This window comes from Nilaparvata lugens, chromosome X (genome assembly GCF_014356525.2).
Source record: "Nilaparvata lugens isolate BPH chromosome X, ASM1435652v1, whole genome shotgun sequence".
NCBI lineage: Eukaryota > Metazoa > Arthropoda > Insecta > Hemiptera > Delphacidae > Nilaparvata > Nilaparvata lugens.
The window spans coordinates 1,314,136-1,340,904 of NC_052518.1; the positions used below are offsets into that span (position 1 = coordinate 1,314,136).

Genomic DNA, 26,769 nt, shown 5'->3' on the forward strand with positions numbered 1-26,769 from the left:
CTTTAAATATTATTAACCTTTGCTTTGAGCTTTGATATGAAAACATCGTTTTATTCATAACTGTTCTATCTTTTATTTTTTTCCACCCTTGTCATGAATTATGTTGATGCAAAAATTATACTGGTGATTCTTCCTCCCATTTCTTCGCAGTTTGAACTACAAATTCATAATATAAGTATATTTGAAGAGAGGAAATCAGTCAACCAATGGAATTACTTGATGATGGTGATTGAATGTGTGTGTGCGCGGGTGTGTGTGAGTGTGAGTGTGTGTAAGCTTTTTTCAGTACGCACCTTTATATCGCTTCCCGATTAAACCTCAACTCCTGTTCACGGACAAGGGCTTCATGAAGCAATTTGTGAGCAGTAATTTCAATTTAAATTTCAATTTCATTTATTGCCAATTAGAATATTCAAAACATATTACAAAATCTTTATAATATGACATATCATTAAAAATATAAATAAATAAGCATAATATTACTCATACATATACTTGAATAAAATTAAAATAAAATATAAAATCCAGGCATCACCAGCAAAAAGAAAAACTTTGCCCGCTGGTGAGAGTTGCAAAACAGTAAAAGAAAAACATAATATTTCGAAATAATTCAGAAAGTTAAAGTTAAATTTAACTAATAATTACAACATTTTATAACAGCAGAATCATAAAAAATCAAACAAATATTGTGCAGAGAAAAGACTATAAAATGAAAATAAAATAATCTAAATTGAATTGCTATATTTAAGGTAAAGAAATATTCCCTCTTAATCCACTCATTGACGCTCTTTTTACTAATTTTGAAATCCAAGTCAAAAGGTATTGCATTTATCAGTTTACTGCTTGTGGAAATTAGCTGTCTTCTGATCAATGAAAGTTTAGTAGGATAAACTTGAAATTCCTCTGTTACACCCGGTCTGAAATGATAAGTGTTCTTGATCAACTTTGGGAAGATATTTCTATTTTTTATTAAGACTTTGACATGTAGTTGTCTCACGGTAAAAACATCAAAATCCAGGAAAATTAGATTTGTTGGGTATAACCTTGGTTTATTCGAGATAGTTTTTATTATATTTTTTTGAATTATAAATAGATTTTTCATGTGTACATCATATGCAGAACCCCATATCACTAATCCATATTGTAAAACTGATTGAACTATGGCATGATAAACGGTTTTAAGTTATTCATATTCAATATTTTGTTTAATTTATAGAATTTATAAGAAATGTAGTTTAGTTTTTTACACAGAAAGGTTATATGAGATTGCCATTTAAAGTGTTTTTAATATTGTTCACATTATTATTATTTTTTATCATACATGATGGTATGTATATTCCCTCAATAATAGATTAGCCGGACAAAAGCTTCATGAAGCAATTTGTGAGCAGTAATTGTTCACATTATTATTATTATTATTTTCATCATACATGATGGTATATTCCCTCAATAATAGAAGAGTATGCTTTGTACAGTATCAATTATTGTATTTGCGTTGTTATTCGGAAGCAATTGATTATTTAAGTTTCATTATAGATTAATAGTTGCTTTTAGTTCATTGCTGTTGAATGGTAATTATATTGATTATAGTGTAATACATCTTTGTTTTTGGAATATTTTGATTTTGTATTTCGCTGCTTTCCAGTGTAGCCTATAATTATTAGATGTGTACCGATGTGAACAATCAACTTGATTTGTTTTGATTTGAATCAGCGCCATTTCGCTTTTATATATTATATAGATGGATAATATGAAAGAATATATCATATTATATTCATTATATGTTTTATATAATGTAACATAAGGTGCATTCAGTACTCTCTGGCGACAACAGACCGAGCTCGTCTGTTGAGCTGTTTACTATCACCAGAGACAAATATAGATGGATGATATGAAAGAATATATCATATTATAATAGATCATATTATAATAGATCATATTATAATAGATCATATTATATTCATTATATTCTTTATATAATGTAACATAAGGTGCATTCAGTACTCTCTGGCGACAACAGACCGAGCTCGTCTGTTGAGCTGTTTACTATCACCAGAGACAAATATAGATGGATGATATGAAAGAATATATCATATTATAATAGATCATATTATAATAGATCATATTATAATAGATCATATTATATTCATTATATTCTTTATATAATGTAACATAAGGTGCATTCAGTACTCTCTGGCGACAACAGACCGAGCTCGTCTGTTGAGCTGTTTACTATCACCAGAGACAAATAATCCAGGTATTATTATTATTATTTCATTCACTGACCACCTGTAAAAGGGTATATTAAGGATTTGTCAATTTGTCATTAATCAAACAGTGAAATGTTATCTACCTTCATCTTGAGGTTTGTAAAAATCTTGATATTCCTCCACTGAGTAGGCACATATGGATAGCAGCTCTTTTTTCAATAAAGGTCTGAAAGCTTTGCCTGTATGTGAGATGGCATTAAGTTGTACATCCGGATACCTGAACTCCTTATCCCTCGCTCATACATAGTACTTCGGTGTGCATCATATCTCAAATTATTTCTGTATGTGGTCGAATATTGGTGAAATGTTTCTTCTGTATTGAATTCATTTATGTGTTTTTTACTTTCCTTGCCCTATTACCATGGGTAAGGAAAGTATTGCTTTCCGAAAAAAATTAAGGTACCCTGATTTCAAGTTTTCTATACGTTTCAAGGTCCCCTGAGTCCAAAAACATGATTTTTGGGTGTGTGTGTGTTGTGTGTGTGTGTGTGTTGTGTGTGTGTGTGTGTGTGTATGTGTGTATGTCTGTGAACACGATAACTCCATTCCTAATTAACCGATTGACTTGAAATTTTAAACTAAGGTCCTTATACCATGAGGATCCGACAACAAGAAATTCAATAAAATTAAATCCAAGATGTCGGAAAATGACTAAAAAACCATGTTTTTTACGGTTTTCTCGAAAACGGCTCCAACGATTTTCTCCAAATTTTTACCCTTGATAGCTATTTATAAGCCCTATCGACTGACATGAAACTCATTTCTGGGAAAATTGCAGGAGCTTTGTAATATTCATGAGAAAAATGGCGGATAATGACTAAAAAACCATGTTTTTCACGGTTTTCTCGAAAACGGCTCTAATGATTTTCTTCAAATTTATATCATGGATAGCTATTCATAAGCCCTATCAACTGGCATGAGTCTCATTTCTGAGAAAAATTTCAGGAGCTCTGAATCGAGCCTGATCGTAGTTGCAAATATGTTGCCGCGAATCGTCATTATGTTATTCCCCTAAATTATTCTCGTTTGAGAATGAGGCTAGTAGTTCAATGAGCAAGGAAAGTTGTGTGAGTGTACCACACCAGATTTTTTATAGAATGTAACATAAGGTGCATTCTATACTCTCTGGCGACAACAGACCGAGCTCGTCTGTTGAGCTGTTTACTATCACCAGAGACAAATAATCCAGGTAGGTATTATTAATTATTTCATCCACTGACCACATGTAAAAGGGTATAAGGATTTGTCAATTTGTCATTAATCAAACAGTGAAATGTTATCTATCTTCTTAAACCTCCATCTTGAGGTTTGTAAAAATCTTGATATTCCTCCACTGAGTAGGCACATATGGATAGCAGCTCTTTTTTCAATAAAGGTCTGAAAGCTTTACCTGTATGTGAGATGGCATTAAGTTGTACATCCGGATACCTGAACTCCTTACCCCTCGCTCATACATAGTACTTCGGTGTGCATCATATCTCAAATTATTTCTGTATGTGGTCGAATATTGGTGAAATGTTTCTCCTGCATTGAATTAATCTATGTGTTTTTTTAAAGCAGATTTTTAGCAAATAGGCTTGGGAGTGGGAGCATTCCAAGTTCTTTGAAGTAGGGCCGACAACTATAGTTCGAAATGACTCCCTTATCATCACTCTTAATGCCCACTTCTGCAATCTAAATAACTCCACTACACTGCTATAATTACCCAAAAAATAGTTCATAGTTCATAAGTGTGTGGAACAGGGTAAATATACACTTTTAAGAGCCATCGAATTCAGAGAAGCCATCAGGTTTCTGAGAACAAAAATTGCTGAATTAAGTTTGGTTTTCAGGCATTCCAAATCCATGGAATCAGGGTCAATCACCACTCCAAGAGCTCTTATACTAATTACAGATTCTATATTTTGGCCTTCAATTTCCAAGCTACCCCCTTTATTAGTTTGTAAAGGTATTTCTTTTGTTTTTTCTTTATTCAGAATAAACATATTAGCAGCTAACCATTTTTACTCTTTACTATCATGAACTCGACATGACAAAATTCCTGATAGGAAATTCTAAAAAGGATGAATAATTATGAATATGACTATAGACCATTGCAATTTTTGAAACCTAAGCCACTAATTTATACCTTAGGGCTTAAAAATCTTTTGAAGCTGCAACAATGGTTGTAGAAACAAACATATGAAGTAGGATCATAATTATCATGATTAAACAGATGCAAAATTGAAGAAAGAATTGATGTTGAATTGAGTTAATGGATCTTTTGAATCATCTTGATAGACCCTGAGAGGTCCATAATCAAAATGATTCTCCAAAAAATATGTTAGCCATGGAGTATGAAGTGGAAAAGAATTATATAAGCATGCCTGCTTATATAATGAAGTTTTAGATTCATGTTTATATATAATCTGTTCCTCTTCATCCTTCAATGAGGCTGAAATCTTGGTGTATCAATTTGATTATAGACCTCTCAGTGCCTATCATGATGATTCAATGAATCCATTAATAAACTCGACATTCTGCTATATTCCAATTCCCACAAAACTCTGGCGAGAGGCAGCATACTTAAAGTCAGTTATAGGTAACAAATGCAATGTCAATCGTATTGAAATTCGTTTAGTGAGTTCTCTACTCATCAATAAAAGTTTCTTGATTGTAAAATCGATAAAATTCTCCACGGATTGGATTGGAACCCTTAATAAAAAGTGCACAGACGGAAAATTGAGTAGGAAAAAGCTTAATGTAGTTGCAATTTGACACGCTAGATAGCTTGGGCAGTAAAAATGATACACACCATTTGATACAATAAGTTGTTTGTATCAAACCCCTTGATACTGTTACGCTTCACAGAATGCGATCAATAGCCCAGTCAAAGAAGGTCCAAAAAGCAGTCCGAAAATTAAATAAAAGCTGAATTTCTCACCTTCGATAGATCCCTCCCAAAGGATAATTTTCCCAAAATTGCCAAAAAATTCCCTTGGAGCTTTACCTCCCAGCCCTTTTTCAATTAGTTGAAAAAGCAGGTGATAGCGCGGTATCAATTATCTCTGTAACTACTCATCGGAAAAACGTTTATTATAATATGTCATTTGGTTTGCTATAAAATAGCAAGCCAATGCAAACCAAATAGCAAATAGAAAAATAGCAAACCAAATAGCCCCTTCGGGCTAAAATATCAGTCCTATTCATTTCCCTGATAAGACCAACAGTTTTCTTGATAAAAAGAAAAAAATATATGTTGTATAAATTTTGGACATAAACCTACTTCCATAAAAAGTAAGAGAATCTTGAAGTTTCCCGTTTTTCCAATTTCCACATTATTTGTAATCACAAGTCAAGCAAGTGGGGAAAAATTTGAAATTTACATTTGAAAGTAATGGAAAATTATTTTTATAATTTTTTTCACACATCAATTCCTCAGTTTGACCCACCTTGTAATTCAGTATACGACCAATACAAGGTCTCTCATGTTAATGAAAAGGTATTTTACAGAATCTTACAGATATTGAATTGAATTGAATGACTGCCTTTATTCTTCCTAGAAAGCGAAGTTAGGGCACAGTCGGCCCTCTCTAACAAATAATATGATAAAGAAACAAAAATTTCAAACAATATAAAAGAACAAACAATATCTACTTATTTAAAATAATAACAAATTTTAAATAATTGAAAAGAAAATAAAATAAATCAACTTGAAAAAAAATCTTATATAACAATGCTGAATAACATTAGTGATACTACTTCATCACTGTAATGAAAAAAAGAGAACCTAATGCATGTATACAAAATACAATAAACGACAACTATAGGGTTTGCTATACATTCCATTCCTACGTATTATTATAAATCTTGAAGTGAATGAGTAAATCACATTAATATTCAATTGATTGTAAAAAAAGAACCATTGAGAAGCTAATTTTCAGATTCATACACACACACACACCACACACACACACACACACACACACACACACACACACACATACGCAGAAAGAAGATATATTAATCAATACCATAGATGAAGGATAAGTAAGGATAAGTAACTATATTATTCTTGTCTCTGTCAATACATAGTTGCTATAAGTGGCCCCAGCCAGCCCCCCCACAAAGCCAGCCAGCCCCCCTCATATTACAATGTTGACAGAAACTACATGTGCTGATTTCTACTTGTTGATTTAACTATTGTAAAATTAGATAGAACCCATAAAAAGTTAATTCCTTATCAATAAATAATTTAAAATTACACAATTTTTTTTGGTATTCTACAATAGTAATACTATTATTATTTATAAATACAAGCATATAAATACTATTTTTATTTATAATTGAAGCATCTGAATAATTGAAGTTATTCCCGCATTTCAATTTGTAGAGAAACAAAAATACCAAGTGAAATTTTAACTCAACATAGAATTTGAAAACTTTCAATTTTTAAACGTTCCTATCATCAAAGTGGAAAAGAGTAATCCAATCAAATTCCCATCAAAATATCCTACAGGAATTGATTGATGTGTTTTTATGGAAAATAATAAACCTTGATATTCAAGATTCTTTTAAATTTATTTATTGATAAATACATATATGAGTTCTAGAAATCAACTATAGAAGAATAGCATTAAAACTGGACGGTTATTTGAGAGTTACATTTCATTATAAAAATTATAGCTTTGTTGTAGTTCAGACATTGTGTTACTTGTAAATATTTGAAAAACACTTACTGAGGCTGATGAAGCTCCTCTTCAGGAGTGAAATGCATTCCTCAATACTCCAAGAAAAGTAAGTGTTCTTTCAAATATTTAAAAGTAACACAGTGTCTCAACTATAACAAAGTGATTATTATAGTGTTTCGTCATGGAAAGCAACTTCAAAAATTATAGTTTTCACTGTATTCTGGCATTCTAGTTCATTGTTATCGTTGGAGGGTTGAAGTGGGTGAGTTCAATTTTATTATAGAATTTTAAATTGAAAGTAAATTCCAGTAGACCACACCACAAATATACATACATTTATTTATTTATAATTTTTACAAAGTAGCACCGATTGGGAGAGAAAAACTAAGGATACTCCATGTACCATTTTTCTCCCAAATTTAGATAACATTTTAAAAGTCCAAGATAGGGTTATGGTTTCACTTTTCTAAAATAAATATTTTGTGGTAATAATATACATTGATATAGAATAGAAGAGCCAATTATTATTAGCGCAAAATATTTGTAATATTTGTATTTGTAGAATTCACTGTCAATTTAAGATTATATAATATAATTGAACTCACCCACTTCAACCCTTCAACGATAACAATAAACTAGAATGCCAGAATACAGTGTAAACTATAATTTTTATAATGAAATGTAACTTTCAAATAACCGGCTCTGCGATGCATAGGGGCATTGAAATTCAACGAATCGTGCAGAGAAACTTTTAAACGTTTGGGCATCATGACCCTGGCTAACATGTACATTTTCAGCAATATGGTTTTCGTAAAAGAAAATGAAAAATACTTTATTGAACAATCTGAATCTCATGAACATGATACCAGGAAAATGTTCGATTTGGTAAAGCCCACCATAAGACTGCACAAATCATATAAGAGCCATAAATATCAACAGTTCGTACACTGTTCAATAAACTGCCCTCAGTAATCAGAAACCTTCCAAAAGATGTAATCAAGAAAAAAGTGAAGGAGCTACTAAAAACTAGGGTGTTTTATAAATTAGAGGAATACCTCAGCAGCGAATTTGTCACCACATAATGAATAAATTGTAAAGTAGTCTTGATATGGCAAAGTTCTTCCATGTTATCTTATGCTGTTTTATGTTATATGATGTTGTTTTATGCTATCTGACATTGTTTTATATTGTACCATAGCCTATCTGAGTTACTTCATCTATGTAAATACATACGTGACGAGATCCATGGATATGTTATATATTTGTTGATCAATAAAATGTATTCTATTCTATTCACAATGTATCCTATTCACTTTGATGATAGGAACGTTTAAAAATTGAAAGCTTTGAAATTCTATGTTGTGTTAAAATGGGTACTAACTTGGTATTTTTGCTTCTTTACAAATTTAAATGCGAGAATAACTTCAAACATTTGAATGCTTCAATTACATATAAATAATAATAGTATTACTACTATAAAATACCAAAAATTTGTATAATTTTTAATTATTTATTGGTGAGGAATTTACTTTTTATGGGTTCCATCTAGTTTTACAATAGTTAAATCAACACATGTAGTTTCTGCTAACCTTGTAATATCTGTGAGATTCTGCTAATGCTTTACGTCCACCCCCGACCGACCTTTAATCAACATGAGAGACCTTGTATTGGTCGTATACTAAATTACAAGGTGGGTGAAACTGAGGAAAGTATGTGTGAAAAAATTATAAGAATAATTTTTCAGTACTTTCAATTGATACCACAGTACTTGGTTCATGATGCGAATGCCTTACAATTTTCCATCTCCCATGAACGCACATTTGGTTTTCTATTTTATAAAAAATTTAAATTTTAAAATTTTTCCTACTTTCTTGACTTGTGTTTATAAAAATGTGGAAATTGAAGGAATTGAAAATTTCACGATTCTCTTACTTATTATGGAAGTAGGTTCGTTTTATGTCCAAAATCTAGACATATATATATTATTTTATTTCCTACTTTCCTACTTCCTTAGATCCTACTTCATCTGTTAGTTCCTACAACCAGTGCTGCAGCTTCTAAAGATTTTTAAGCCCCAAGGTATAAATTAAGGGCTTAGGTTTCAAAAATTGAAATATTCCAGTCATATTCATAATCATCCATTTCAGAATTCCATATCAGGATTTTTTTCATTATCGAGTTAACGATACCTAGATTATTTGTCCTTAATGATAGTAAACAGCTCATCAGACTAGCTCGGTCTGTTGTCGCCAGAGAGTATAGAATGCACCTTATGTTACATTCTATAAAAAATATAATTAATAATATGATCTATAATAATAGACCAGTCAAGGAGAGGTTATAGAGGGAAAAGTTGGGAAGACAATTTTTGTCCCTGCAGTTCTGTTCAGGGTAGTAAGGAGGTAAACATATCAAAAGTCCTCACCACAACCCCCTGTGCTAAGGGGGTGGGGGTGGTTTAAAGGTACCATTTTTTGGTTTCTCGCATAAAACTCAAAAACTATGTTTCCTAAGGACTTGACTGTCATCTAACAAATTAAAGATTACATCATTTCCTACAACATTCATTTCACAACTTTTTTTATATCTCCTCTACTTTTCGAGATATCCACTCTTGAAGTTGTGACATTTTTGAAAAAAAAAAACAGTTTGCCACCAATTTTTTTCTATTTATGCTCTTATAACTTTTTAAAAATCGATGAGGAAAATCCATGCTGATTATGAGTTTATAGAGCATTGAATTCTCTCCAATTTGATGTATAATTTCACGCTTTTACGAATTTCCCTACACCTTTTGCGGCAGCTTTAGTGTTGAGTGTGAAATCTCCATTTTTGCAACAATAGACTAATTGACAAAGAAACTTGGAGGGAATGTTTAAACAAAATTTTTGACTCCGCAGCTTTGTTGAGACTATTTAGAAGGAGAACTTATCAAAAGTCATAATTCCTATCTCATGTGCTAATGGTATGAGGGTGCTTTAAAAGTTGCATTTTTCAGCGTTTTGTTTCCACACTCATAACTTGAGAACAATGCGTTTAACTGACATAACTAACAATTCAAAAATGAAGCTTTATAAATTCTCTATACTTTTTGTTTTGTGGAGTTTTGTGATATTCCCAACAGTTCCGAGATATTCGCTCTTGAAGGTGTTAATTGTTGAAATAACAGATCTTTATCTAATGTTTTGCTCTTTCAGGGCTTATAACTCTCCAACAATGCATTATAAAAACTTATACTTATCGTAGCTTTGTAGAGCATTGAATTTTCTCTGAAATGATGTATTATTTCTCTATTCCAAGTTTTAATTTCATTGTTATAGCAGCTACAATGCAGGGGGTGAAATTTTCATTGCTGCAACAAGTGTCAACTTAGCGGTTCTACATCTTCAACAGAGGGGATAAAGATGCGTACTTTTGCTATGTTCACCTTCTAACTAGTCCACATTGAGCTGCAAAGTCAAAAATTGTGTCACAGACAGCTTCAAATGTCATTGTCAAACGATCAATTAATTGTTGCAGCAATGGAAATTTCCCCCCCTACATTGAAGCTGCTATAACAATGAAAGGAAAACTTCGTATAGAGAAATATGCATCATTTCAAAGAGAATTCAATGCTGAATTGATTGAGGATTATTTTATCATAACATTATTATTCAATGAACCTAATAACATGAGCTTGGTGAAAATCTACTAGCATAAGTGAGAACTTGTCCGCCAGTAGGGGCAGCACCCTAATATTAAGAGAGGAAAAAAATGATGAACTCCAGGATTTCTAATTCTATCATAATTCTAATCATAAGGACCCTTCAACAATATGTGAAGAAAATTATTTTTCAAGAGACATTCAGAATGGAAGTTATATAAGATTATTTTGATATCAATAACCGTATTTACCTTGTTAATTTATTATGTATGGAGTGGTGAAATGATGAATTTAACTGTCATCTGTTCATCTGTTATAATCGAATAAAGAATTTTACTTTTACAAAAGAGGGTGATCAGGGTATTAACGGGTTCTGATAGATTAGCACATGCAGAGCCCTTTTTATTGATCTAAATATAATGACAGTAGTTAATTATTACATGTACACAGTCCTATTACATGTAAAGAAAAATTCATCAAATTTAAAATTGAGACTTGATTGATAGATATTCTTATAACACAAGGAATTGTAATATTTATTTATATTTTTTACAGAGAAGCACTGATTGGGAGAGAAAAACTAAGGATACTCCTTGTACTATTTCTTTCCCAAATTTAGATAACACTTTAAAAGTCCAAAAGAGGGTTATGATTTCATTTTACTAAAATCTAGTCCATTTTCACTCAAAAAAACAAAGAAAACTAAGATTTTGACGGTTGAAAACAGAATAAAAAAACAAAAATATCACACTCAAATCACCATTAATTGGAAAATTTTTGAGTAATTTTACAAAATTGAGAGCCTGAAAAAACATAACTCACTGATCAGCACAGCTGATTATATAATTTATATAATAGAATTGACACACCCTACCATCAACTATCCAAAACAGAAACAGTTATGGCACTATCGGTATCAAAAAGTACAATAAACTACCTCCGGACTTAATATTGTAGACAAAGAAAAAAATTAAATGTAGATTATCAAATTGGCTGTTATTGAATCCTTTCTATTGTATAACTAAATCCTTGAAAAACCATTAATCATTGCTTAGTGACATGTTATATGTATGTATGTATGTGTATGTTGATATATATATACTTTGATGTATTATTTGTTGTTTTGTGTACATGCCCTTTTAGTTATTATTATTATTATTTTGTGACTTTTTGAATAATTATTAAGTTACTGTTCTAGAGTTTTTGATTCTAGGCTCTGATAGTATCTATTTGATTCAAAATTTGCTCGTTTATCTGAGTATTGAAGAGCGTAAATTGTATTTTAAAAAGTGAAAGTGACATAACCAACATTTTGATTTAGACAGAATAGTATAAATTGGAAATGGGACAGTTTTGGGCATGAGCCTGTTGTGCCTTTCCTCATGTTAAGTATTTGTACACAATGTGATAAATAAATAAATGTGGTAAAGAGTCACAGCTCATGCTGTAAGCAGTGATATATCACTTCTATTAGTGTGTTATATTTTTTGTATTGACGTTGTCTTTTATTCTATGAATATTATGGCAGTAAAATTATATTTATTTAAAATAATAATATTTTAATGTGTTTCTCAGATCTGGAAGAAATATGCAGGAAGATGATCACACCAATCCCAATGTAGATGATCACGATGGAACAGCTAAGGCTTGGCTAGAGATACAAGGCTCCGGAGACAGTGAAGTGAAAAGCGTCATAGTAGGCGAAAGCACTACATTGAGACTCAAGGCATGGCTTCCAGGCTAGTATTTTACAATTTTTTATTTTCATAAAAATACTCATACATAAAATGACTGTATTCTAGTTTACCTTAAAATACACACAGATGGATAGTCTACTAGTAGGGAGATTCCAAAATATTGCTGTATATTGTATTTCATATTCGTGTATTAATATGTTTTTTTGAAAAATGAAATTGAATTTTAATCTTTTTTTGATTTTGAAAACTAATCCAAAAAGGATGAAAAAATACCAAACGCAGGTGGCAATCAAGGCTATAGTGAGCTCCAAGTTATAATGGCAGTGGAGAAAGATAGGAAAGTAACGTTGCCGATTCTCTACCTCGCCACTCACTGCCTTTTATTATAGAGAATGGCTGATACCGGTATATCTGATGTAATATTAACGATTCTTGTTTAAAATAATCAATTACTGTATATTTTATTGGCTAAGAGAATATTTTTTCAATGATTCAATAACGAATCTTCATAATTGAGATAAAATATTTTGTTAATTAATTATTATTTCACATTGTTGAAAACCCATCTATTGCAACGTTGTGGAGGATAGTGCTATCAGCTTTGTCGATTGATAGACAAGGAAAGCAACACCAATGTTAATCAAATACTGTCATAATAATGAGGACCTCACAATAGTAAATAGATCTGTATACTTTATCTTTTGTTGCATAATAGATATGGGCTAAGAAATGAAAGCCAACAAATTTCAATACAAACTGAAACTGGAAAAATATATAGGCTAATAAATAAATGATGAAAGAATACTACTGGTTCACATGTGAAAATTGAATCACACAACTAGAGGAAAAATATAATCTTAATAATCCTTGATTAATTTTATTGCAAGACTATTGTAGGAGTTGCAGAAAAGATTCAAAAATATTATATTCTTCTGTATTTAAAAAAAATCTTATACAATTTACCAGCAGTACCTAGTTGAGAAGAAAGTACACTTCAGATTTAAAAATAAAAAAGTATAATACATGTATAGTCTATTAGTATCAACTGATAGGAAATTGAAAAATTTCATTAATGTGTAAAAATCATTGAGGGAGAAATTGTAAATACATCAACTTCAGTGATGATATAGCATCAAATAATTGAAAAAACTCATAGGAGAATGTATAGGAGAATGCCATAAGAGAACAATCAGTTACAAAAATGAAGAAATATAATCAGGTTGATTAAGACGTATAATTATTGTTATTGATTGTTTTTATTGTATGTAAAGGATTATTTTTTATATATCCCTCAAATAGCTTACAGCTAGAGGGATATTATCACACTATTGTAATACTCAAAAAATAAATAAATAAATAAATAAATAAATGGTTAAATGGTTAACATATGTTTTATGATTTGTACAAAATAAATATAGTTTTTATACTAGAACTACTTGCAGGCAAAATCAATTGTGAAAAATATAAAATATTTACTGACTGATTGGAGCATGCTTTAGAATCATATGGGATTTCATGAATAATTTAATACATAATTGAATCAATAAACTATATCAATCATTGGATCTTGTCCGGCTGTAGCATAGCCTATAATATATTGATTCAAAATTTTTCTTCCACATTGATATTGATATTTGGTTTTTTACTTTTGTTTTATTTTAACTATGATAGCATTGGAGTCTCTTTTTTACGACAATCAACCTTTTTAATCTGTTTTTTTTTTGGTTTCTATTGGATTCTAAATTGCAGTGTGTAGGGTACTTCAAAAATGTGAAAGGAATACATAACCTAACTACATTATAATTTGGACTGTCGTATAAATTAGAATTGTAACCGTTTTGTCAGAGATGAACGAAATATTTTATGTTATCCTATAACGAAGTATCATATAGTATATAATAAATATGAACGAGAGTACACTTCCCTTTTCTCTGGTTCGGGCTTAAGCCAGTGGTACCTTTCTGAAAGTTGTATTACATGAAATAATTGAGTTTTACATGAAAAATAACAGTAGAAAAAACGATTTAATGAGTGATTTAATCAGTTAAATAGTCAATGGTTATTAGAGGGTAATATTTTTTGTTTTATCTAGTTTTTCAAACGTCAAAATTTCAAATTCTTAGTTTTTGTTGTTTAAGTGAGGACTAAATTATTTAAGAATTGTGATATAACCCTATTTCTAACTTTCAAATGTAATCTAAATTTGGGAGAGAAATATAGTCCAGTCAAGGAGACGTTATAGAGGGAAAAGTTGGGAAGACAATCTTTGACCCCGCAGTTCTGTTTAGGGTAGTAAGGAGGTAAACATATCAAAAGTCCCCTCCCCTACCTCTGTGCTAAGGGGGTGAGAGTGGTTTAAAGGTACCATTCAACATAGGGGATAAAGATGCGCACTTCTGCTATGTTCACCTACTAACTATTCCAAAACAAGCTGCAAAGTCAAAAATTGTGTCATAGACACCCCCTTCAAATGTCATTGGCAAACGATGAATTGTTGCAGCAATGAAAATATCACCCCCTACATTGGAGCTGCTATAACAATGAAAGGAAAACTTGGAATAGTGGAATAATACATCATTTCAATGTGAATTCAATGCTCAACAAACATATGATAAGCATCAGTTTTTATGATGCATTGTTGGCGAGTTATAAGCCCTGAAAGAGCAAACCATTGTATAAAAACCTGTTATTTCAACAATTACACACATTCAAGAGCAAATATCTCGGGAACTGTTGGGAATATCAAGAAATTCCACTGAACAGAAAGTGTAGAGAATTTATCAAGCTTCATTTTGAATTAGTTACGTCTGTTGAACGAATTTTTCTCAAGATATGAGCGTGGAAGCAAAACGCTGAAAAATGCAACTTTTTTAAACCACACTCAACACTAAAGCTGTTGCAAAAGGTGTGGGGAAATTCGTATAAGCGTAAAATTATACATCAAATTGAAGAGAACTCAATGCCTTATAAGCTCATAATCAGCATGGATTTTTCACGTCGATGTTTAAAAAGTTATAACAGCAAAAATAGAAAAAATTGGTGGTAACCATGTTTTTCCAAAAATGTCACACCTTCAATAGCGGATATCTCGAAAACTAGAGGAGATATAAAAAAAGTTGTGGAATGAATATTGTAGGAAATTATGTAAGCTTTAACTTGTTATATGACAGTTAAGTCATTAGGATAAATAGTGTTTGAGTTCTATGCGAGAAATCAAAAAATGGTACCTTTAAACCACCCACACCCCCTTAGCACAGTGGGCAGGGGTACTTTTGACATGTTTACCTTCTTACTACCCTTAACGGAACTGTGGGGTCGAAAATATTGTCTCCCCAACATTTTCCTCTATACCCTTTTTTGAGCATACATTGCCTGGACTATAGCACAAGGAGTACCTTTAGTTTTTCTCTCCCGGTCAGTCCTTTTTTGTAGAAATAATGATTGAATGAAAAATGAACGAATTTGGTTGGCAGATGGTGTGGACTCTCGTGTGGTGGATTGTATAGCGCATGACGGTGCAGGAGAAAGTTCTCAATCACTGGTGGATGCCGAAGGGTGTCCTGTGGACAGGATATTGGTTCCAGCCTTCGAACAGACAGTCACACAATCCTCATCAGCCCTCAATCTACACCAGCACTCCACATCGTTCCCTGCTTTCAAGTTCCCGGATCGGAGTGCTCTCCATATTAGATGCGGCCTCATGGTTTGCTCGCATGCCTGCTCAATGGTAGGTCACTCTAAACTATTATCAACTATACAGAGTAGGTGAAAAGTTCGAGAACGGCTTAATATCTCATACACAAAGATTATTTGACGGTGGGTGTGATTGGGGATCCTACTCAAATTGAAAATACTACTTTACTATGACTGCAAAAATCTGGTCCGCCATCTTGGATCCGCCATATTGAATGCAACTTTATTTTTTTTAAATAGGAAGGTGGTCATGCGATACATGAGTTCGATATTAAATTTCAAGAAAAAAAGAATGACGAAAACTGCATATCAATATCTCAAACCGTTCAGAAGATATTCACATTATTAATCAATATCATGCATATCAGAAATGAAAAATACATAAGTGGTATTGATTAATAATGTGAATATCTTCTGAACGGTTTGAGATATCGATGTGCGGTTTTCACCATTCATTTTTTCTTGAAATTTCGTATCAAAATCATGTATCGCATGACAACCTTCCTTTTTAAAAATCAAATCAAATAAAATCGTTATTGCCCAAAAAATATATACAGAATACAACAAAAAGGAAAACAACTTTGTGCTACACATTTGCAAAAGAAAACCTGTGCGCCGACGTGGTGTCTTAATATATCTTATTCACTTGTACATTAATATTAATATATAAAATATTATAATATAGGCTTACAATAATTAACATTCAACCAAAAAAAAGTTGCATTCAATATGGCGGATCCAAGATAGCGGACCAGATTTTTGCAGTCATAGTAAAGTAGTATTTTCAATTTGAGAGGGATCCCCAATCACACCCACCTTGGAATCACAATCTTTTATGAGATACTAAGCCGCTCTCATACTTTTTTCTCTCCTTTCTGCTTTGAATAGTATTGATAAATAATGTGAATATCTTCTGAATGGTTTGAGATATCGATATGCGGTTTCCACCATTCTTTTTTTCTTGAAATTTCGTATCGAAATCATGTATCGCATGACTACCTTCATATTTAAAAAAAATGAAGTTGCATTCAATATAGCGGATCCAAGATGGCGGACCAGATTTTTGAATCATAGTAAAGTAGTATTCTCAATTTAAGTAGGATCCCCAGTCACACCCAAAATCAAATTACCTTTGTCTATGAAATATTAAGTCGTTCTCGGACTTTTCACCCACTCTGTAAAGACTAGAGAGTATAGAGTCCAGAGAGTAGAGAATTTAACAAACTCATTCACAACTATAGTCCAGAGCTCCAGAGGGTACAGAATGTAACTAATCATTCTCAACTGTAGTCCATAGAGTATAGAATGTAACAAAAGCATTATTATTTCTATTCTCTTTTGTTTTTAGTTTTTTCCTTACAATTCAGTTTTGACTAAAATAGCATAAGCTACCTAAACATTTTTTATTGCGCTCATAAAATTTATTTAAATAATATTTTTTCCATTTAATTAATTTATTCATTTTTCTTGAAAAAAAATCTTCAATTTTCCATGTGAAGATAGCTCATTCTTATTGCTGTTCTTTTAACACAACATTCAAGGTTCAATTATTAACAGTGGGTAATCCAATAAACTTTTTGTTGAACTTCTAATAGATAAATTAAAATTAACATCCATCGTATGTTATGAAACAAGGGCCTGTTGAAAAAATTGATCTCCACTTGGATATAATTTGCTCAGAATTCAATGTTAGATTCTATGTAAACCTTCGTTTTTGTATTTTTTTCTTAAGAATCAAGTGAGTTACTGTAATGATGAGAAATAACTAACAAAACTGGCTTTTGGTTTTTTTTTGCTTTTTAGCACCATTCTACAGTGACTAAAACTTGAAACCATCTGTTACTAGATAATTTTATTGTATGATTCACTTACAATGAATCAGTTCCACATTCTAGAGAATTCGTGTTAAAATATCTTCAAATGTAGATCTTTGGTAGAGAGTTATTCGGAAGGATATTTTGAATATTCTTTCCAAAGAATGAACATTGATATGTCCAAAGCTCCGCCAATTTATGTAGATGCATTACAATATTATCTACAGTTATTCCAAATTGCTTTTTCATATCATACACAGTTCAATAATTATTATTTTCTCAGTCTATATTATGTGAATTCATTCATAATTTTGCTGTATTGTAAGCTATCGTATAAGTGTATAAGCCAGTATATTATATTGTAATCTACATAAATAAAGTAGGTATTCAGTCAACCAATTAATCAATCAATCAATCAATGTTCGCCAAATATCGGCGTTTTCAGCGCTATTTTGTTTTTTCTTAGTTTTATGACGCTTTTCTGCTTTTTTCAAGTCTTATAGACAGCAAATATTTGAAATTTGGTACATTGGTTAAACTAAGGTATATAAATTTGTGCTAGAGGAGAGCTTAAATGACACCAATGATAGTACGCCCAAAGATAGTCGGCGTTTTCCTGCGTTATTAAAGCTTTTTCGAGAATTAATGGTATCTTCAAAATCTGTAACAACCTCTGTTATAAAATCTGTAACAGAGGTTTAGCTGGAGTCTGTAAACTTGGTAAAGAGTGGGTTTTAGAAGCGACTGTACTTGAACGTCCACACAAATTATACAGTCTAAAACTCGATAATTATACAGGTTTAGTTTAGGAAAAGAGGTGCTAATTAAGAGGGTTCCTCTTCTCTAGTTTTCAATGCATTCTTCAATGGAACTTGAAAGGCTTGAATATGAATATTTTGTTAGTTCTGTAGGTAGTTACACTGAGGCCCAAATTCACCAAAAACGAGCGGCAGTTGGTTCTAAGTCACATGATTTTGAATTGGTTTTGTCATATGATTTTTTGTTCATTTAGAATCAACTGACCCTGAAACTAAGTTTTCGTTTTGGTGAATTTGGTCCTTAATTCGTACCTCAAATTATGAATTATATAAATTTTAAAGTAATACAATGAATAATTCTCATATCTTGAGCGTGTCTATCATTTCCCACAAATATTGATTGAGCTATAAAGCTCTACATATTTACAGAACTAATGGACAGAAAAAGTCAATATCCGTTACAGAGTATCAAATATGGTCCAGAATTTTTTCGAAAAAGGGCTTGGAGGGTTCGCCAGAGATACTCCCAAAACGGCGTTTTTCCAAGTATGTCTCAGTCAACTGGTGATTGAATCTTGACTATTTGTCAGAAGCAAGCAAGCTCAAATGAATGCGAGTGCAGCGAGCCTGCTGGGCTCATTCCTGGATGATTCAGCGGGAATCCGCAACTTGCGCCCAGCGGTCAGAATGTGTTTGGGCACTCACATATTGAACGTAACAAAGTGAACGTCCGTGACGTCATCACGAGTGATGTCATTTCGCTCTCACTAGCAGCCGACATTACGTTCCTCGACTAAAGGAGCAAAATTCAAATTCACTCCAGTATTCTGAGGAAGCTTCAAGCAAAACACTACTGTATTATGACAACATATTAGCCAAGTTAATGAAATACGTATTTCTATCCTATAACTCCATCCTAATTAATATTAAAAGATTGGGCTAGAACCATGATTGTACGATCAATCATTCATTAAGATAGTTATCTTGAATTAATGATCTCTGTCAAATTGGTTCTAGCATCGGCTCAATAATTTATTCTAATGTTTTGACTTTTCATTTCTGATTTTTTTTAATGACAAAGATAATGTGGGTGATACATATAGATATATATTTTTTGAAAACTTGAAACCTTCAAACACTAATAAGCTGTTAGAGCTGTATTGATGATTTCAAATTTGTCAGTCGAGATAAATCAATGGAACACTTTTGGAGTTGAATAGGAAGGAATGGTCCTTATAAAGCAGAGGGTTATCGGAAGTACATAATACCGTTATCACTTCGACAGAGATAGATAGATAGATAGATAGATAGATAGATAGATAGATTTTATTTTACAATCGTTACTAGGCTTCTCGCCTATGGTAACATGGTTACAAAATTACAGTTTTACAAATCATCTTAAATGATAACACAGCTACATAACATAAATTATTTTATTACATTCTCGTAATAATAAGAGATATGATAATACATAGATAATAATTTCATATAACTCTAAAATAATTAACAAAAAATGTAAGATGCATAATAATACATACAATAAACGAAAATAAAATGCCATTGGATATTATGATTTACAGGTATTAGTAGGTGTCAATCAAACGCTCCAATACTCCAGCAAAACAAGCAAAATAATATTGTTACTGTACAACGATTGTTGCAAATTTCCAATAAAAAAGTATTCACAACATCTACAAAAAGATTGTGGCTAAAAACATATCTATGTATTCTCATTCAACAGAGCAACAAGCCTGGACCTGAACGTACCCAAGGTTGCCGCAAAAATAACATCATTGGGCAGATCGTTCCAAAGTCTTGATGCCGTGACCGTAAATGAGTTATTACTGTGCGGTGACGTGGTATTTGAAGGAAGTATTCATGCTGTCTCGTGTTCCTGCTGTGAATACGAGCAGGAGTGTGAATCTTTCCTTCAAATACTGAGGACCTCTCCCTTGACAATCAGCTGATAAACAAGACTCAACATGAAGTATTGTCTCCTCTCCTTCACTTCATCCAATTAACCTCCTGTAATATGGAGTGATGTGGTCATCTCTTCTCGCATCAAAAATAAACCGAATTGCGTAGTTGAGCGATCGTTGTAATTTCAAATTCAGCTCCTCAGTAATGTCGTTATAAGCGATGCTGCAGTAATCAATGATGGGAATTACCAAGCTCTGTACTAGCACAGAATTAATAATAGCATTATAGGAGTTTTCTCTGGTACTAGTGAAACACGAAGGTGGGTTGGAAGGAAATTTTTCAACCGTTTCAATTGGTGCATAGTGGCAAACACTCGCTTTGTCAGTAGGGATGTCAATCCCGGGATCCCGGTCCATTTTTGATACCTAACAATCCCGGGATTTTTCAGCGTCAATCCCGGGATTTTCGGGATTGTAAACCTGAAATTGTGAATCATATTTTTCCAAAAACAATTCAATATGGAATTTATTTACGGTGATGAATATGAGTTTTTATAACTAATTTATTGTTCTAAGTGTTTGACTAATTTATTCTACAGGCACAGCCTACAGTTGCATATTATACATAATATTGATTGTATACTGTACTCTGTACTAACTTAATAAAATTCGCATTATCAGTTGGCATAATTGGCAGAATGGTTGTTGATCGTTTGTTATGTCTCTACACTTGTTTCTGTTTACACAGCACCACAATTACCAGTCTAGACGAAGCAATATTTGCAATAGTGCTGATGGCTTTTCCTTGGATTACATTCCGAACTTTGAAAAGACTTCAGAAATGAGAAATAAAAAAGCACTAACGATTCACTCTCTGTCTAATTATTCCTCTCCTCTTCTCTTTCTCTATCATAAGTAGAATATCTAGTTGAAGTAAATATTATAGTTGGCTCTACGAAATTTCATTTGATAGTGTAGTGGTTCAGCTTTCGTGTTGTTTGGTCGGTATGGCGTTACGGTCTTACAAAAAGTATTCTATTCTTCTATTAATATTATCAATTCAAGTGATATTAATTCACTTTACAGTATTGACGTAATTCAAGTGTGAGCTCTATCCCGTCCTGATGTAGGATAGAAATGCTTTTGTTCTACATAAAAAATACTCTGATGAGTTATCTTGCTTTCCTCAGTTCTCACTATCATCTGGGATACAGCAAATTTGAGGTAGGACATGAAATGAAGCAGTTACTCCTAATCATGAAAACATTTATAGAAATAAAATGATCAATTTTAATATTATTCCCAAGTTTTTTTTTCATTTTAATAATAGCCTCTCCCTCTTTAATGGGCCCTTTTTCATCTCCACACACTGTTTCTGAACATGTAATTGAGGAGGAAAAATTGGTTAAAATGCATAAAACTGAATTTTTTTCAATCCCGGGATCAGTCCCGGGATCCCGGGATTGATATTGGATAATCCCGAAATACCGGGATTGGAAATCAGTCCCGGGATTGACATCCCTATTTGTCAGTTCACCAATCTGATTCGACCAATTCATGTTTTTATCAAGCTGTATGCCCAAGACTTTCACACAACTTTCAAAGTGCAGAGCATGATTGGCCAGCATTACTCGAGGAAGTAAGAGAGAGAGAGAGAGAGAGAGAGAGAGAGAGAGAGAGAGAGAGAGAGAGAGAGTGAGAGAGAGAGAGAGTGAGAGTGTGTGTGAGAGAGAACGGGTCCAATTAATAATGTGACCAGCAGTGATAACGTCACTACGTAAACAGTGTCAGTGTACGTGTGTATGGGAGCTATGTATCACTCCCATTTTATGTCCCATCTCACCCATCACTCCCATTTTATGGTATCATACCTATCGGTGTATGTCCCATTCAGCCAGGGGTCTATGGGGCGGAATCGCCTGGCTAGACATCATAAGACGATCATCATAACTGATGATATTATGTAACAGATCTCACTTTGTTTAAACAGAGATAAAATATTCTATCTTCTTCCGGGTCAAACTTGCTGTGAAACCACAATTTTTTATTTTTCCCGTGAGCCAATCTTTCCACTTGAAAAAATTGGGTGGTTGAAATAATTTATTCAACTCTACCATTCTAACGATTTGGCAACGTTGTGGAGTTGGAAAAGGATAGCACTATATCTGCTGTGTCCAATGATAGACAAGGATAGAAACGCCAATGTTAAAAAAATACTACCATTATAACCATCTGGCAAGGTTGCAGAGTTGGTAAAGGATAGTGCTATATGCTTTGTTGAATGAAAGACAATGATAGCACCGCCAATGTTAATCAAATACTACCATTATAACGATCTGGCAACGTTGCAGAGTTGGTAAAGGATAGTGCTATATGCTTTGTTGAATGAAAGATAAGGATAGCACCGCCAATGTTAATCAAATACTACCATTATAACGATCTGGCAACGTTGCAGAGTTGGTAAAGGATAGTGCTATATGCTTTGTTGAATGAAAGATAAGGATAGCACCGCCAATATTAATCAAATACTACCATTATAACGATCTGGCAACGCTGCAGAGTTGGTAAAGGATAGTGCTATATGCTTTGTTGAATGAAAGACAAGGATAGCACCGCCAATGTTAATCAAATACTACCATTATAACGATCTGACAACATTGCGGAGTTGGAAATGGATAGCGCTATCTGCTGTGTCTTATGATAGACAAGGATAGCAACACTAATGTTAATTGACCGAGCGAAGTGAGGTCTAAGATTCAAGTCGACTCTTTATGTATGTTTGTATATTTATATATTACATGTTGCGCATTTTTTGCGAAACGCGGCAATAGATTCTCATGAAATTTGGCAGGTATGTTCCTTTTTGAATTTCGTGTCTTCATGACGTATAAAGGCCTACAAGGTTTTTGGAAATTTTGCATTTTAAGGATAATATAAAAGGAAAAGGAGCCTCCTTCATACGTCAAGATCAGACTATAAAATTATTCATCATAAATCAGCTATCGAGTAGTTTATTGGATGCAATGAGGCATTCAATTGATGGTCTAACTCAAAGCTGATCGATCATAAATCAGCTGTCGAATGTATTATCAATTGCATGCAATGTGGCATGCGATTGATAACTGTAAGTAGCATAGTATTTTTTCCCAACATTTCTCTGCTTTCAACTCGGTAAGCTTTTGATGATAGTAGCATAGTTGTTTACGACAAATTATAAGCATTGTCGATACAACAACCCAAACAGCCATTGCTCGATTACACACCGATTTCTCGCTGACACGACAGGGCAGGACAGGACAGAATTTATTCTGATGGACAGTATTAGAGGAGGCTGCGGTTTATAACTAATAGTAATAATGATAATAATAATAATATAATAATAATAATAATAATAATAATAATAATAATAATAATAATATTTCCTTTCCTTTTCCCTTCGTCCTGGTACCCCCAGAAGAAGGGAGTTTATTATAGAAAATATAACAAACAAAAATGATAAATACACTTATAAAAATAAATCTTACAACAAAACAAAATGAAGAATAATAAAAAAAGCAAGAATGACAGAAGATAAGAAAAATTCTTTTTCAGTGGAAAATTTCAAAAATTATAAACCAGACGAAATATAAATTCTCAAAAACCTTCTAAAGAAGGTTTGACTGGAGGAGTCAAGTTTTACAGTATATTAAAAAAAAACCTTGGAAATAGTACATTGATATAATCAATCAGTGATCTCAAAATAATAATTTTCAAATCAAATTTCAAATCATATCAAAATAAGAAATAATTGTCAATCTTGAGTAGAAAAAAGATTAATTGATACATTGATAATAATAATAATTCATTAATTGTATTATGTAGCAATATGTAGCAATAGAATAATAAAACAATGGGATTTCAGTTGTTGCTTATCACAAACAACAATAATAATAATAATATAATAATAATAATAATAATAATATCCATAGAGCAACTGAATCTTTCACCTGACCTGTACACTCAACTACAGAAATCAGTTGTTTTAGACACCTGTTCAATAACAAGAAGGGTCCTGAACATCACGGAAAACAACAGTGAGGAAAACTAGTGACTATTACACAACACCATCATACCAACTAAGTGAAAAATAGTGGGACAAACAACTGCGACTAATATTTGTTTAATATGAACTTCAATAATACATTAATATTGTCAATAGTCAACAATTACAACTGTATGTTATTGTTACATGTATAATACGAACTATATTCATCAGTCAACAAACTCAATAGTAAAGTGCGCTTACTTGACTTGGATCCGTAAGCACTCTAAAGACCAACCATCTGGTTGTGAAGAAGCATACCAGCAGAATAATAATAATAATAATAATAAGAGTAAAAAATAATAATAATTTCTCTGATTGCAAACAGAGGAGTTTATTGACAAAACATATACATACAAAAGTTGCTAATAATAAACTTAGTACCAATTATGAAACCCCACTATAATAATATGTCTCGGGAAAACTGCGCGAGGTCTACTGTTCACAGAACTACTAGTAAAATACAATCAGAATGTTAATCAAAATCAATTATAACATGGACCTCACTATAGCATTGATGCAGCCAAGTGCTTCCTAGCCGTGAAGAGGGTGTCAGAAGACAGAGCTCACAAATAAAACGCATACTTGCAGCAATAACTTGAATTGTGATCACGGTCCTCTGTCCTCTCAATGCTAAATGCCGTTGAATAAAAAACTAAAGGTCGTTGACCTAGACTCCTGCAATGTATATTTGTGCTCGTTCTAGTCCGTTCTCGAATTACACACCGAGTTTATCGTTGTAGTGATACACAGAAACGTCCCATCCCATTGACTGTGAAATATTAATTGAAATGACTGAGCAAGTTTCGGATGCTGAAGCCTTTTTTTCGTTCGCCCACTGTTAAAGCTTCACAACACTCTTTTAATGACAGCGTTAAACAACTCTGTAGAGTCTGACTACCACAATAATTTCCTTATCCAATTCACGATTTACGCATCTCTATTCACCGTTAAACTGTGATTATTGGGATACAAGGAAGGACAAAGGTGTTGAATGAACTCATCTGCCTTGGCAAAGCAGGAGGCGTATCTCATTGTATTGAAGGAGATGTAGTGATAGATATCTATTACTAAGGACTTGAATTGGAGAAGGAACAGGGATACAAGGGTCAAGCCACATGGGGCGTTTTGCGGATGAGTTGACAGGGCAGGAAGCTCTCTAATTGGGTTGGCGTTCGGGAATCAGCTGATGATTAGCCAATCGGAGAGCTTCCCGCTCTAAACTAAATAGAAAAGTATCATGTAGAAGAAAGTATGACAAGAAGAAGAAAACTTTAAAAACAAGGAAACTTGACCAATGTAAACGCAGCTTCAGTGCCGATTGCACAAAAGCCGGTTAGATTTTAATCGTGATTAATTCCACGAGAATCAATCAGAGAAGCCGGCCTTCACTGATTGGTTCTCGTGAAATTATTCACGGTTAAAATTTAACAGCCTTTTGTGCAACCGGGCCTCAGTGTTGGAAAGGTGATTTTCAGATCAAATAGATCAACATATAATTGGAATACATTGTCACATTCAACACCCAACACCCAAAAATCATGTTTTTGGACTCAGGGGACCTTGAAACGTATATAAAACATCAAATTAGGGTACCTTAAATTTTTTTGGAAAGCAATACTTTCCTTACCTATGGTGATAGGGCAAGGAAAGTAAAAACTGTGTTAACACATCGCAGATCGCAATGTATCGAGAAACCATCATCCAGGAAATGATTGTTTAAAAATTTCGAAAATTGGAAGCTCTTCAACAACCGACCACTCTTCTAAGTAGTTTTTATTTAGTAAGGCAAAGCAATGTCATTTTTCTTTTTTGGAAATTATAGTGTACTTCAAAGAGTTCAATGTGACAATGTATTCCAATTATATGTTGATCTATTTGATCTGAAAATCACCTTTCCAACACTGTGGCCCCGTTGCACAAAAGCCTGTTAAATTTTAACCATGAACACACACACACACACACAACACACACACACACACACACACACACACACACAACACACACACACCACACACACACACACACACACACACACACACACACACACACACACACACACACACACACACACACACACACACACACGCACGCACGAAATTTCAAACTTAAGGTCCTTATACCATGAGTATCCGACAATAAGAAATTCAATAAAATTCAATTCAAAATGACGGAAAAAATGGTGGATAATGACTAAAAAACCATGTTTTTCACGGTTTTCTCG

General features: G+C 32.8%; 1 protein-coding gene across 1 annotated transcript in view; it reads left to right on the top strand.

Moving 5' to 3' along the window:
• The first annotated feature begins 12,158 nt into the window (after positions 1-12,158).
• The window catches only part of LOC111045075, a 39,948-nt gene continuing 25,337 nt past the window's right edge, over positions 12,159-26,769 (top strand). The window contains exons 1-2 of the mRNA XM_039442211.1: positions 12,159-12,322; positions 15,754-16,007. Coding sequence (XP_039298145.1) covers positions 12,172-12,322; positions 15,754-16,007 — 405 coding nt within the window. The 5' untranslated portion in view covers positions 12,159-12,171. The remainder of the gene's footprint in view (positions 12,323-15,753; positions 16,008-26,769) is intronic.